The sequence below is a fragment of the Mchenga conophoros genome, linkage group LG14 (assembly GCF_057382185.1).
Source record: "Mchenga conophoros isolate Kocher_MC1m ecotype Shallow Benthic linkage group LG14, M_conophoros_male_GT1.1, whole genome shotgun sequence".
Lineage (NCBI taxonomy): Eukaryota > Metazoa > Chordata > Actinopteri > Cichliformes > Cichlidae > Mchenga > Mchenga conophoros.
Genome location: NC_140539.1, coordinates 4,645,839 through 4,659,387, shown reverse-complemented (window position 1 = coordinate 4,659,387; position 13,549 = coordinate 4,645,839). Strand labels below are relative to the sequence as shown.

Sequence of the window (13,549 nt, the reverse complement as noted above, 5' to 3'; positions counted from 1 at the left end):
ATATGTACATTAAAATACATGTATAAGAGAACACAATATTGTAATGTGTGTTTTAAATATGTGTAAACATAAGAATAAAAAATTAAAATAAAACTATGTGAGAGTGAAAGTATGAATTTTGGCTTGTACGGCCCCTCATACAAGACTGTACATTTTTATTCTAATTGCGTGTCTAACTCATGCCAAGTCTACAATTTTTATCCACGGAAACTTGTAGCTCTTGATTGCAGTTGTAATATATTGTAAAGACCTCCAGCTTCATACTGTGCTTGTTACAGAGAACAAGCTTGTCATTTTAACTTGTAATTGTAACTTCCCTTTTGTGTGTTTCCACTTTGTGGCTATGTGTAGAGCAGAGTATCTCAACTTTTCCCCATCGTGCACATGTGGCAGTTCCCTTTTCTGTGTTCTGACTCTAATCACCTGTCCTGCAGGACAAAGACCTGGAAGCTTGTGCAGTCAACCTGAAGCTGGAGCAGCTGGAGGCCGAGCTGCAGGATCTCAACTCCCAAGAATCAAAGGATGAGGCATCACTGGCCAAGGTCTGTCCTATTCCTCTTTTAGTTAGTCAAACCATCCATCTCCATCTGTTTGTGCCAGTCCACACCCACAAAAAATCAAAACTGTTCTTTGTCTGTTCAACTAAAATAGATATATGATGGTGCATTCATTTATTAATTGAATATCAGGTATTCATTTTGGAACATCATTTTTTTTCTATGCAGGTGAAGAAGCAGCTTCGTGATCTAGAGGCAAAGGTGAAAGACCAAGAAGAAGAGCTTGATGAGCAGGCTGGTACCATCCAGATGTTGGAGCAGGTACACACGAAAAAGGAAAAAAACTAAAAAAACTCCAATTAAAGCTGTATTTTTGCTTAGTAATTTTTTTTATTTATATTCCCAAAAAGCTGGTCCTGTTCATCTGGACGTAGCGTCTTCAGTGGGAGAAACGTTTCATCACTCATTCAAGTGACCAATTCACTTTCTCGGATCATGAAGTCATCCAAGTGATGTCATTTGTGACGAAACGTTTCTCCCACTGAAAACACTACGTCCAGATGAACAGGACCAGCTTTTTGGGATTTCCTTAACTGGATGATATTTTAAGGCTGTTTTTAGACTAGTATTAAGGATGGTAGTCATGCTTTTTAGATTACAAAGATGAACAAAAAGGACATTAAGTGTGCATCCACATCCAAGTCCAGTATCCTGCAACTTTAAAGAAAGTTTTCAAAATCTGCACCAAAATGTAATGATTCTTGTTTTTGTACACATTCAACTCCTTCTGAAAGTCATGCTAGTATATTTTGTGAAATATGAATGGCATTGGACACATACCTCCATCAAGGCAAAGACGGAACATTAACATTATGCTTCTTTAAGCCACAGTGAGTCCAGAGCATCTGGTCTGTGTTTCTTTCAGGGTAAGCTACGTCTTGAGATGGAGATGGAGCGCTTGCGTCAAACCCATTCCAAGGAGATTGAGAGCAAAGATGAGGAAGTGGAGGAGATCAGGCAGTCATGTAGCAAAAAGGTGAGAAAGTGCTTTTTCACATTTTGTAACACTTGTCAGCAAGTGTTTAGGAGAAGCAGGATTAAAATTTGTGGTTTTAGGCACAGCTAGAGACTAGATCCAGAGACACTGATGGAGAAATTAGCTGTAAGGGCATGCACAGCAAAGGATAAATGAAATGATGACAACAATATGACAAAATCCAATCAAGCTGCTATCAATTCAGTGTTGTTTATGGGAGGTTTCTAGACACCACAGAAAACCGTTGAACTAACATGTACCCTGTTTTAAATGTTTTTCCTTGATGCTTGACTTTGTGTGCACATTTCTTTTAGGTGCACAGCACTTCAGAGAACAGCTATTGTTTTTAAATGTGCAATAGAATTAAAAATGGTGGATTTGACTTGACTCACAGGGTAGGATCAATGTGTAATTAATCAAACCCTTACTAATAGCCTTCACTTCTTGAAATACTCTGAAAGGTTTGAGAAAAAAAGTCCTTTCTTTTTTGAGATTATAAACTTAACTCACCAAGAATCCAGAAACTACCAAGATGAATTAAATGACACAAGATGTTAAATGGACTGGTGCTAGTACCTGCCTCAGTCACCCATTCGCACTCATTCATATAACCAACGTGCACCTAAATGCTGTTGTATCTTGTCCAAGGATGTTTTGGCATATGACACATTTCCATGTACACATGGGTGACAATGGGGGAAAAAGGTGTTCATACGGTGTTGGGCTATTACATGTTACATGTCACAAGAACATGTAACATCTGCATCTCATGGGTCTCTGCGGGCCTAATGAGGCACCGTTTTCCCAAAAGTAATTCCCTCATTTGTCGTTTCAGTGATGGTGGTGGAGAGCGCCGTCAATCTTGTCCACAATTCTTCAATAAATGTTCAGTTGGCAGTCTTATAGCTGAAGGCCATAGCACACGATTCCCACTGTTGGCATACTCAAACTGTTCAATGACAGGGCATTATGATCCCAGTTTCACTTTGTATTGATTTGCAGTGACCTCTCTTTCTAAGTGAACAAATTGAGCCAAACCAGCTTTTATTGACTATTGCTGGCATGTGAAAATAATATGTTAATATGGTGACTGTGTAAAAGGTTCTTGAACAGTTGCATTACGACTGTGTGTGTGTCTGTTTGTGTAGCTAAAACAAATGGAAGTCCAGCTTGAAGAGGAGTATGATGAGAAGCAGAAGGTGCTGAAAGAGAAGAGAGAGCTGGAGTCGAACTTTCTGTCTGTACAGGACCAGGTAAATACAATGAACACAGTGCAATGCAACCGGAGCAGCATCTGTAAAAAAAAGAAATAAAACTGTGAGCAAATATCTGACATGACCTGAGGTTTTAGCAAAATTTGGCCTTGTGGACATAGCAGAAGAAAATTTACATATCTGATTGCAGATCCAATTTTATATGAGTATGGGCAAATAAATTAAACTTAACAAGTTGTGTGAGGTGTTTATGTTTAAAATGAGCTGTGTTATCAAGGGATGTAAGCATCACTCATTTCGTTTCATGATATTCTTTTAGACTACATTTTTTAGACATTTTTTAGACATTTTTGCAAATGTATGCTAAGGTAATAATTCATTTGTTTATTCAAACATACTTAAAACATTTGTAATGCAAAGAATATTGTCTTTAGTAAGTAAGAAACTACTAAAGTTTATCTAGTAGTTAAAATTGTTACTTTCTTCGTATGTAGTGTTTCACTGTAGCCAAATTTAATTTATCAATTCAGAAATTTCAGTTTTTTCAGAAAGTTCTATGTATGCTAGATAATCTAAGGATTCTTCCTTTAATGATAAAACACACTGTGTATTACTATAACTACTATAACTACCATAACTTGTCCCACTCAGTCAGTTGAGTCACACTTTGGTCATCTTGGTTCCCAGGTGAGAGGTGGTGACATAGAGGTTGAAAAGCGCTTGAGGAAGGACTTGAAGAGAACCAAGGCTTTGCTAGCAGATGCCCAGATCATGTTGGACCACATAAAGAATAACGCACCCAGCAAGAGGGAGATCGCCCAACTCAAGAATCAGGTACAGCCACAACTTCATAAATTACTGACAGCAGCAGTTTCAAAAACATGCTATCATCTGTGGCTTGTGGGAAAATGGAAAGACCCCTAATCTAAGTAGATAGTAGTATTTATTTATTTATTGTCATTGTCAAGAACAATGAAATTGCGTTTGGGGCTTCCATACAACCCAAAAAAAGAAGAAAATAATAAATACCCCTTAAAACCCAAGTGTACATATTTAACCCAGTGTGACTCCAATGCAATAAGACAATCCTTAGCAATAATGTTCGTAGAAATTCAGACAAAGACCTGAGAAACATGACAATCAGAATCAGAATCAGAATACTTTATTGATCCCTGGGGGAAATTATTTTTTGTTACAGTGCTCCATTTTAAACCAACATTAAGACAAGACAGACAATACGCTAACTAAGAATAGTACAATATATACATATATATACATACATACATACATAAGTCACTTATAAATAAATATTTGGAAAAGAAACATGTGTAGCTGTAGCAGCAAACAGTGTGTTAAGTGGATGCGTTGTACAGGGAGATGGCCACAGGCAGGAATGATTTCCTGTGTCGTTCAGTGGTGCTTTTCGGTAATCTCAGTCTCTCACTGAACGAGCTCCTGTGACTGACCAACATGTCATGGAGTGGGTGGGAGGTGTTATCCAACATTGTTATCCAACATTGTTATCCAACAATGCAACCCATTCAATATTATTGTACTGTGAGATATGATATCAGATATGATAGTTATCTATTTAAGAAAGAGGGGGAAGAGAATAAAGATATGATGCACCAATGCAGACCAGTGCATCATATCTAGATAGAAAAACACCAAAGAATGAAAGAAGTCAAATACTGACACCAGCACATTTACATGTCAACACATTTTATGCTCCTGTTATGGTAATTAGCATAATCTTGGATTATTTTTTGTGACAGTTTTTCAGGCTTTAAGCTGTAAAACACCCCCTGATGTGATTGAGTTATGACTCAAAGCATTCATGTCTGTGGCCTCACTTCAACTCCCCTGTGCCTTCTTACGGGACTGAACCGTCTGAAAACCTCTGATCCAAAGCAGAAGATTTTCCAAATAAAGCCCAGCCACCTGGATTCTTGACTGGGACCAGAATCCATTAAAAAACTGTAATATATCTACTGGGATACTAACTGTGAAGTCGTCCTGAGCTCATTCTTTTCCTCAATGTCTGTGTGTTTCAGTTAGAGGAGTCGGAGTTCACCTGTGCAGCTGCAGTTAAAGCTAAAAAGTCCATGGAGGTGGAGATTGAAGACCTACATGTTCAGATGGAGGACATTTCCAAAACGAAACAGGCGGTCAGTACAGCTCACTGGATTTCCTTCTCAGCCTTTAGAAGGAGAATTTTCAGCATGCAGTCTTAGGTGAAGGTTAGGATTCTTCCTAAGAAAAAGCTAAAGCTGTCTCAACCATGTAGGGCATTTTCTTTAAGATGTCATCTGTGGTGGTAGAGGGGTATCAGTAGATATGTTGAATCTCTACTTTTAGCCAGAGATTAGTGAGAGATTGAAGACATACCTGTTTCCTGTGAGACCCCTCTGAGCTCATCTTACTCTTTCTGGTCCTCTTTTTTAAATTTTTTTTAATATATTTACATATAAAGACAATATAATTTTCATGAAGAGATTTTTCTTAGTCACTGCAAAATACAACTCTCTTCTTCTTCTAAGAAGCCATTTTTAGCTCCTTAGTTTTTTTCTTAGTTTGCTCCTGTCAGAAACGCTCATAATCTGTTTTGACCTTTATATTTTCTGTCCTTTTCAGAATGACTTATCTTACGTTAAGCCCGGTTCCCATGATAATCTGGTTTTCACACATCGGTCAGAGTGTGTTTTCTCCTTTCTCCAATGTTTCTCTTGCCTGTCATTTACTCTACTCTTACTCTCTGTCTCTGTGAAGTTTAATCTCCTTCTGGTTCTTCTCCTGCCTGTTGAAAAGAAACGACTGTCTATCACACAATGGTTGTTCACGTATTGCTAAAACCAATTTAAATAACAAAAAGATTAACTTTAATTTTAGGTGAATATTATGCCATTATAGTCAGTCAAATCGTGGAAGGATGGATGGAATTAATGAACGGATGGCTTTACATATCAATACTTAATCATATAATTATATAATAAAATGTTCCTTTGGCTTTCTATTAATCTGCCAAACTTGTGAAGCCTGCTGCACACTTCTAGTCTTTTATTGATTTCATTGCACACTGTACTTGAAGCCAGATGTAGAGAGGTGCAAGGTCAGGAATTTGTTTGTACTGAAGGTGGTTTGAAGAGTTTTAGCTTCTGGTAGTTTCTGCATTTTCACATAATCACTATAGAGTGTTGAGTGTAGAGTGTATGTATTATGTAGAAGAAGCTTAACTTCTACATAATTCTTTATAGTCAATGAGCAAAAAAATGAAATGAAAAAAGTAAAGAAATCAGTATAAATATATATTAATTACACTGCGTTACAGAAACAGCTGATCAGTTGTAAGAAGAGAAAAGTGTCATATAAATACCAGTTAATTCTAATACACCTGTGTTCAGCTGTTTTTATTCTTTTATTCATGCTGCACTCTGTGTGGGTATTTTTAGCTTTCTGCAGTCCTTCCTGGCTGGACGTGTAATATATTATTACTTCCAGTGCCCAACGTACCCTTTCCCCAGAGCAGTGGTGGAAAACGTTTTACTGCTCCCATGTTTGCTTATGGGTCCAAAAAAAAGGTTTTACCTTTTATATTTTTAAATATTAATATAAAGGTTTATTATTTACAATCTTCATCATCTAAATCTGCAAAATAATAAGCTAGTAAACCAGACGACAAGAAAAAAGCATAATTAATTTAGTGTTTCTAGTTCCCAGGTGAACTCGTAACTGGGCTTGGTGAAAATAGCCACTGGCACGAACAGGCCAGCAGGTGGCTACAAAACTGGCCCCACACGTTTTTTTCTTATTTTATTTCGACGTCACCATGAAAATAATAGAAATTAGATTCTGGTGACTCTTTGTTCAGCTAGCCAACTGTGACCACCAGATGGCAGTAAATTACAGGATGAGTTCAAAGAAGCAACATGAGATCATTTGTGGAGCAGTACAGTTTAATCGATACCTATTTTTAGATTTCACTGGGCAGGCAGTGCTTGCCTTGCTTGTCCTGATGTATAAACTGGAAGAAATGGCACTGAACATTCACTTCAGTTGCTAATTATTTCTAATTAGTGTCATCGTGAATGCAGGTTAATGAAGAGCTTCGCTGAGAATTCAGCTGCATGAGCATTTAGATTGAGCCAACACAGTTAAATCTGGACAAGATAAAAGGTTTTTGTATTAACTGAATTGGCAGAGAAACCCAGGTCATAGTTTGGAAAACGTCAGAGTACCCTATGTACACCGAAACACCACATTTCATATTCACACACTCTTTCAAAAATACTTTTGAATGAACAGCCGACTGGCAAAAAGGAGAGAAGATACAGTGTAATCAAAAGGCGATTTCTTAGTCTTTAGCTTATTTTGTCACACTTGTATGTTTCAGATCAACAAAGAGCATTTTGTATTTGATAAAGGGAACTTGTGTAAATACAGTACATGTATTTTCTTACTTTTCATTTTATTTATTATTACTATTACTTGAAAAAGGTTCTCCAAACCTACCTGACCCTGTGTGAAAAAGTAATTATTACCAACCTAATAACCAGTTGTCTGAATCTTTGCAGCAAGGACTGCGATCAAGTGTTTGATATTGGTGGCAATGAGCCATTCATAGTACAATGGAGGAATTTTGGCCCACTCTTCTTTAATTCAGTGACATTGGAGAGTTCTTGAACGTGAAAGGCCTCTTTAAGGTTATGCACAGCCATATCAATCTGATTTAATTCTAAATTTTCTTTAGACAACTCCAAAACCTTTATTTTGCTTTTTGTTGAGCCATTCAGAGGTGGACTTCTTGTCGTATTTTGGATCATTGTACTGCTGCATAGCCCAAGGGTGCTTGTGCTTTAGGGCACAGACAAATGGCCACCATTCTCCTTCAGGATTTTGAGGTAGAGAGCAGAATTTATGGTTAAATCAATTACGGCAAGTGGTCCGTCACACTATCCCACCATATTTGCCTCTTGAAGTCTGTTTCTTACAGATGAATCATGAACTCCTGACCTTAAATGAGACAGGTGAGGCCTGCAGTTCCTTAGCTGTTGTTCTGGGTTTGTTTGTGACCTCCTGGATGATTTGTTGGTGCGCTCTTGGAGTAACTTTAGTCGGCTGGCCACCCTTGGAAAGGTTTATTATTTTTCCAGGTTTTCCCTATTTGTGGATAATGGTGCTCGAAGTGGTTTGCAATCATTTCCGGAGTGATAGATGTCAGTTACTTTCTCTGTGGCATGGTGGTTATCACTGTTGTCTTCAATAAGAATAACCAGAAGAGAATGAGTGGATTATTTTAATAGGTTAATGCATAATGTTCTTCCTCTTCAGACTTACTCACAGTATGTGTTAAATTAGAATGTGTTATGGCCTCTGTCCCTCTACCCTGGATGTCTTAGCCGTCATTTGTTCTTTCTCAGGTTGTTTGGCGAACGTTGAGAAGTGTTGTACTGCAGAAAATATTCATCTTGGGATATTAATACTGCTTAACTGTTTTGACAGAATGTGTAATCTATTCAGTAAAATGTGAAGGAGGAGTATATAAGATGAGATAAGGAATCAAGATCACTGTGCCAGCAGCTGTTTGTTTTTGAAATGGTATCTTTGAGAATGACCTCTTCATGCACCCAGCATGCTGGAAAAGTAAAAGGCTGTGAGAACCGATAACACAAACTGTAATTACATAAATGGAGGATTTTTTATGCAGCCCTAACTACATGACACACTGCAATTCAGTAGAAATAAAATCATGCAAATGACATTTCTTTTAGATGGCTGCCGCTTGCATGCTTCTCCCATTGTAATTGCAGTGTTTTGAGAAAATTGTCACACATGTTTTCAACAGCTTTATTTTTCCACAAAGAGCTTCTAGCAATCTGAGAGGGAAAATAAAAGAGAGAATAAAACAAAGAGCCCGGCCATGTAATTGGGCTGAAATTACACTAACAGTCTATTGTTAAATGAGAGTTTGATGCTGGTTACTGGCACTTTTTTCAAGTATCCATCACATGCTCCAGAGATGGAGATGCATTCGCAGCTTTTATCAGCACTCAGCACTGATAAAAGCACTCAACAGTGGATTAAAAAAAGAAAGTGTGATATGTAAATGAATTTGCCCCAGATTCCGCATGGATATTTTTAGTGCATCAAGTGCATCTTGGTACACCTAAGCACTCGGTGCTTTCAATAAAAATAAATATAAAAATAAAATGAAATCTTAGTTTTATGATCTAAACCCCGATTTTGAAGCTATGGATGTTTGGATCATTCTCTATCCCATTAGACTGTTTTTCACTAAGCGCTGAGTGTCACTAGCTCTTTGCGTTAACTCTGTGCCTAAATTGATTTGTTAACATTTTCACATAGTCACATTAGTCATGATTTATTGATCCATTGCCCTGCACCAACAACCTCTCCTCTTATTTTGTATATTATCCCAGTTATTACAAAAATAGGATTATTTCAGCACAGTTCCCAGGCTGCCAGTCTCTTAATTAGGTATGTTGGTTATATCAGGGAGCTTGGATAACCTCTGCTGAGTTCTGTGATTAGAGCAGCATATGTAGGCTCTATGTCAGCCACATCATCGGGACTGCATTGTGGCCATTCACAGATTTAGCCAGTCACGCAGTCCATTGGAACAACTGTTGCAGATGACGTGTGGAGCCCAAGATTTATCCTGGTCATCCAGCAGACAGCCAAAGCACAATTTGTAGGTCTTCTTAAGGTTTGTGGTAATTGGGTGACGCTGTGCTTCAGTCATGAATGAACCACACACGTAACAGAAACTGTCTGGATGATTAATACAATCTCTAGACATGGTAACAACTAAAATCAATCACAATTAATGCTGTCTATAACAAACACGGGGAACTGTTGTTAAATCTGGTAATACTAATTATTTTACACTAATTATCTCAGTCTGAATGGATCCAGTCTTTTGGAGAGGGCTGGACTCTGTTCCAGTCTGGAGGCAGCTGGCAGGGATGAGCATTTTCGTATCCCCCTGAGTGTGCTTCCTGTACATTGGGAATTTTGCGAGCAGATCAGAGGATTGTTTCCCTGCAACTTCAGATGTCCTACTGTCTTACTGGGAGACCCCAGTGCTCATGTGAGCAATCACAGCGAGACCTGAAGGACAGTGTGAGGAAAAGCCTGTAAGATGGTGTTATTAGACCTGTGCACATAACAGTTTGTCTGTAATGAACACCGTCTTTGAAGGATGTCCATAAGATCATGTGGCATCAGGACATGTGTTCTCGGTGCAGGTCAATTTTGTATGATTGTGACGATAAGATTTGTAATCTTATCGTCCACTCTGTCATATGTTCTGGACACTTGGGTGAAGAGAGGACCTGATCACCGCCCAGTGATGAGTTGGATGAGGTGACGAGGGATGATGTCGGACAGACTTTGCACACCAGAAAGTTATTGTGATGGTGTATTGTGAGCAGTGTCTCTGGATCAGGGAGAAGTGACTGCCCCAAGTGGAGGAGTTTAAGTATCTTGGAGTCTTCTTTATGAATGACAGGAGAAAGGAGCAGGAGATTGACCGATGAACTGGGCCTCTGCTACTTTGATGCTGACAACCTCACTTATGGTCATGAACTCTGGCTAATGACTAAAGAATTAGATTGTGGATATAAACTGCAGAAATGAGCTTTCTGCAAAGGGTCACTGGTCTCTCCTGTAGATTTAGGGTGTCTACACACATTTTATGTTAAAGATGGTACATCTGGTGCGAAAGATGCATAAGAAAGTTTACTTGCTCATTTAAAAAGATCTTAAAAAGCTCTGAATTTTAGAAACCACTCTTGTTACTTATCCAGTTCCAGATGCCCGTTAATGGGATTCATCATAATGCAGAAATACTGCACAGTGAGTAATGTTAATGTGTAATCAGTATTGTGAGCCATTTTATCTCCACTCGCTTTCCAACATTCTTTTATATTTTCATTCATTTTACTTTGAAATATATTCTGCAACATCTTAAATTTCTCTTTTGGTAGTGTTGTTTTACAACATAGTAACTGATAATAATAGATTAATAGATGTTACTTTGAGTAATTGGACATGCAATATTGTGAAAAGGTATGTATGCCCTCCCTGATTTCTTTCTTTCTTTTTGCAAATTTTAATATTAGAAAAAGTTAATCTGAGTAAATGCACAATGAAAATGTTAGATAATGATTTAATTTATTAAGGATATAAAGTTTTCAACAACCTGCTGTTGTGTGTAAATTTACTATAATGATCAGAAACATTTACATGCAAGAAATATACAACTAACTAAAAAAAAAAAATCAAGAAGTGTGCAGATATTTTTCATGGCATTGAATAGGACAGAGAATTGTATAGGATCTCCTATCTCATCTAAATCTTGTGAAGACAGTTAAATTTTTTATCTCTGGGGAAGCAGTTGCCTTCTTGCTCTGTAGATCTTTGGCATATCTTTTTTTTTTTTCAGCTGGAGGAGCAGCTGAGTCGTCTGCAGAGAGAGAAGAATGACCTGCAGTCAAGAATGGAGGAGGACCAAGAGGACTTCAATGAGCTGATGAAGAAACACAAGGCTGCTGTGGCCCAGGTATGATTTCTTTCTTGTTTAATGTACACTGGCAATAAAAAGTTTGTGATCCATTTCAAATGATCATTAAATCCAATAAAATGTTGCTTCATGCCTTGTTTTCCATTTTTGGGGGTTTCAGTCAGCTCAGAACCTGGCTCAGATCAGTGACCTTCAAGCCCAGCTTGAGGACGCCCTAAAGGAGAAGCAGGAAATTCAAGAGAAGGTAGATGATGACTTTTGTTCTTGGCATAAAAATGGAGAAGTGGCATGGTCAGCCAGGCTTTACTCTGTCTAAGAACAGAAAATGGGAATAATAATAATAATAATAATAATAATAAATGGTAGAGATGCAAGCAGTATGTTTTTGCTCTATTTGAGCACTCAAGTTCTCCAAACGTGTGAAAAGATGGGAAAGGAGTAGCATAATTAAAAAAAACAAAACAAAACAGGAGGATAGAGTAAGTGAACAGAAATTCAGTCCTTTCATCATCAAAACATAAAAATAAAAAAATAAAAATTTTGAATTAGAGACTCTTTAAAAGTCAAATGTGAACAATTTAGGTGGATCTGTTTTGGGGATATTTCATCTTCCAGAGGACTCCATTAGGTCTTTATGGTTAGTCAAGTTTTGCAGCGCTCACTTAAATATGGATAGCTTAATTCAAACAGTGGGTTGGTTTACCTTTTATGTTTGGTAGTACAACCAGTGTAAAACTAGGAAAATCTTGACACCCAATAATTTTTCTGTATCATATTGTATGCCAGGGGTCAGCAACCTTTCTGATGATGAGTGCCATCTAAAATTTCCTCAGAAGTCAATGTGCCATATAATTGCATTAGCAATAAATTTAATAACGCTCTATACTAACAGTTACACACTATATAGAACAACTTTATAGAAATATATTTGTTCGCAGATGTTGGCAGCTATCAGCGAATAGTTATCAGCTATTTTGAAACAAAAAAAAAAGAGACTTCTTATCCATAACAAGAACTCCATAACAGCAAATGAACTGTACAACAGAAAATGCAAATTCTATTTATAGTATCCTCACAACAATGATAAGAAAAATAAACTGTGCCAATATGGCATGTTTGTTAATACAGGGATACACATGTTAATGTGATCTCTGGTCTCCCACTCAGAGACACAGGTCTCCGAGTGCCCAGCATTCAGACGGCTACCTGAGGACTCTCTTCGTGTGAGAGAAAATCTGCTCACACAGATATTAGAGCCAAATACTGTCAATAATGCCTCTGCAATGTTCTGAGGACAGTTAAACTAGTCAGGTAGTGATGTCCAGCAGGTGAAAATGCAGCTCCATGAACACGTACAGCTGTGGATTCCAGCTGAGTTCGTAGTTCTGCAAACTTTGACCCCTACAGAGTCTAGCTTTTCAGTTCAATCAGCTGCATTTCGATGTCCTCTGTGTCCAGCCAGTTGATGTGAGACAAATCCAGCTGCTCATTAAAGCTTTCTGGTTTGATCAGAAAAAAACCATTGGTCCATACACCTGCATTGTGAATTCTGTCTCGAGTCTACGGATTTCCATGGTGCTGATGCTGCGCTGAGCGGACAGCTCCTGAAGCATTTGAAGTGTTGGAATGTGGAAATTTCAACATCGCTCGAAAAAACTGCCAGCTAGCAACGTCCCTCTCACCGGTTATGTTTTTTTTAGCCAATTACAAGTAGAATCTGGTAGTTGGGGTTGTTAGCTAAGATACCGTCATTAAGAAGAGGCACGACTAATGTATCTATGCAAGCTAATTTGCGATGTGCACCGCTGGTGTGGCCATTTATTTTTTAATACATCTGCTCAAATTAATTAACTGCGTGTCGTGCCCAGGGCTGGACTGGGACAAAAAATCGTCCCGGGCATTTTGACTAGAGATCGGCCCACCAGGTATTAAAGCCATAAAGCCTTTGAATGAAAACAAGCGCTGTTGTGACAGTGATGCACAGTCTTGTTGGTATATATGTATGATTTCTATACATTTTACGTCAGATAAAAACTTTGGTTGTAAGCTTCAGATAATTATTTAATAACAGCCAGACATTTTAAATGAAAATAAGAAAGTATTTCTTTGTGCCCCCCTCTCCCTGTTAATGCCCTACCTGGCCCCTGGCAAAACTTTGCTAGATCCGCCCCTGCACAGTTACCAGCTGTCAGCTACTTAGAAAATGATATTGGTGTTATTTGTCTCTCAGAAACAGTTCATAACTTCCCTTCAACTCATT

General features: G+C 38.0%; 1 protein-coding gene across 9 annotated transcripts in view; it reads left to right on the top strand.

The window, feature by feature from the left end:
* The window catches only part of myo18ab (myosin XVIIIA b), a 126,225-nt gene that overhangs the window by 91,781 nt on the left and 20,895 nt on the right, over positions 1 to 13,549 (top strand). For all 9 annotated transcript variants that reach the window (XM_085244822.1, XM_085244821.1, XM_085244820.1 and 6 more), the window contains 8 exons: positions 435 to 542; positions 726 to 818; positions 1,423 to 1,533; positions 2,682 to 2,786; positions 3,435 to 3,581; positions 4,802 to 4,915; positions 11,212 to 11,328; positions 11,450 to 11,533. In XM_085244822.1, coding sequence (XP_085100948.1) covers positions 435 to 542; positions 726 to 818; positions 1,423 to 1,533; positions 2,682 to 2,786; positions 3,435 to 3,581; positions 4,802 to 4,915; positions 11,212 to 11,328; positions 11,450 to 11,533 — 879 coding nt within the window. The remainder of the gene's footprint in view (positions 1 to 434; positions 543 to 725; positions 819 to 1,422; positions 1,534 to 2,681; positions 2,787 to 3,434; positions 3,582 to 4,801; positions 4,916 to 11,211; positions 11,329 to 11,449; positions 11,534 to 13,549) is intronic.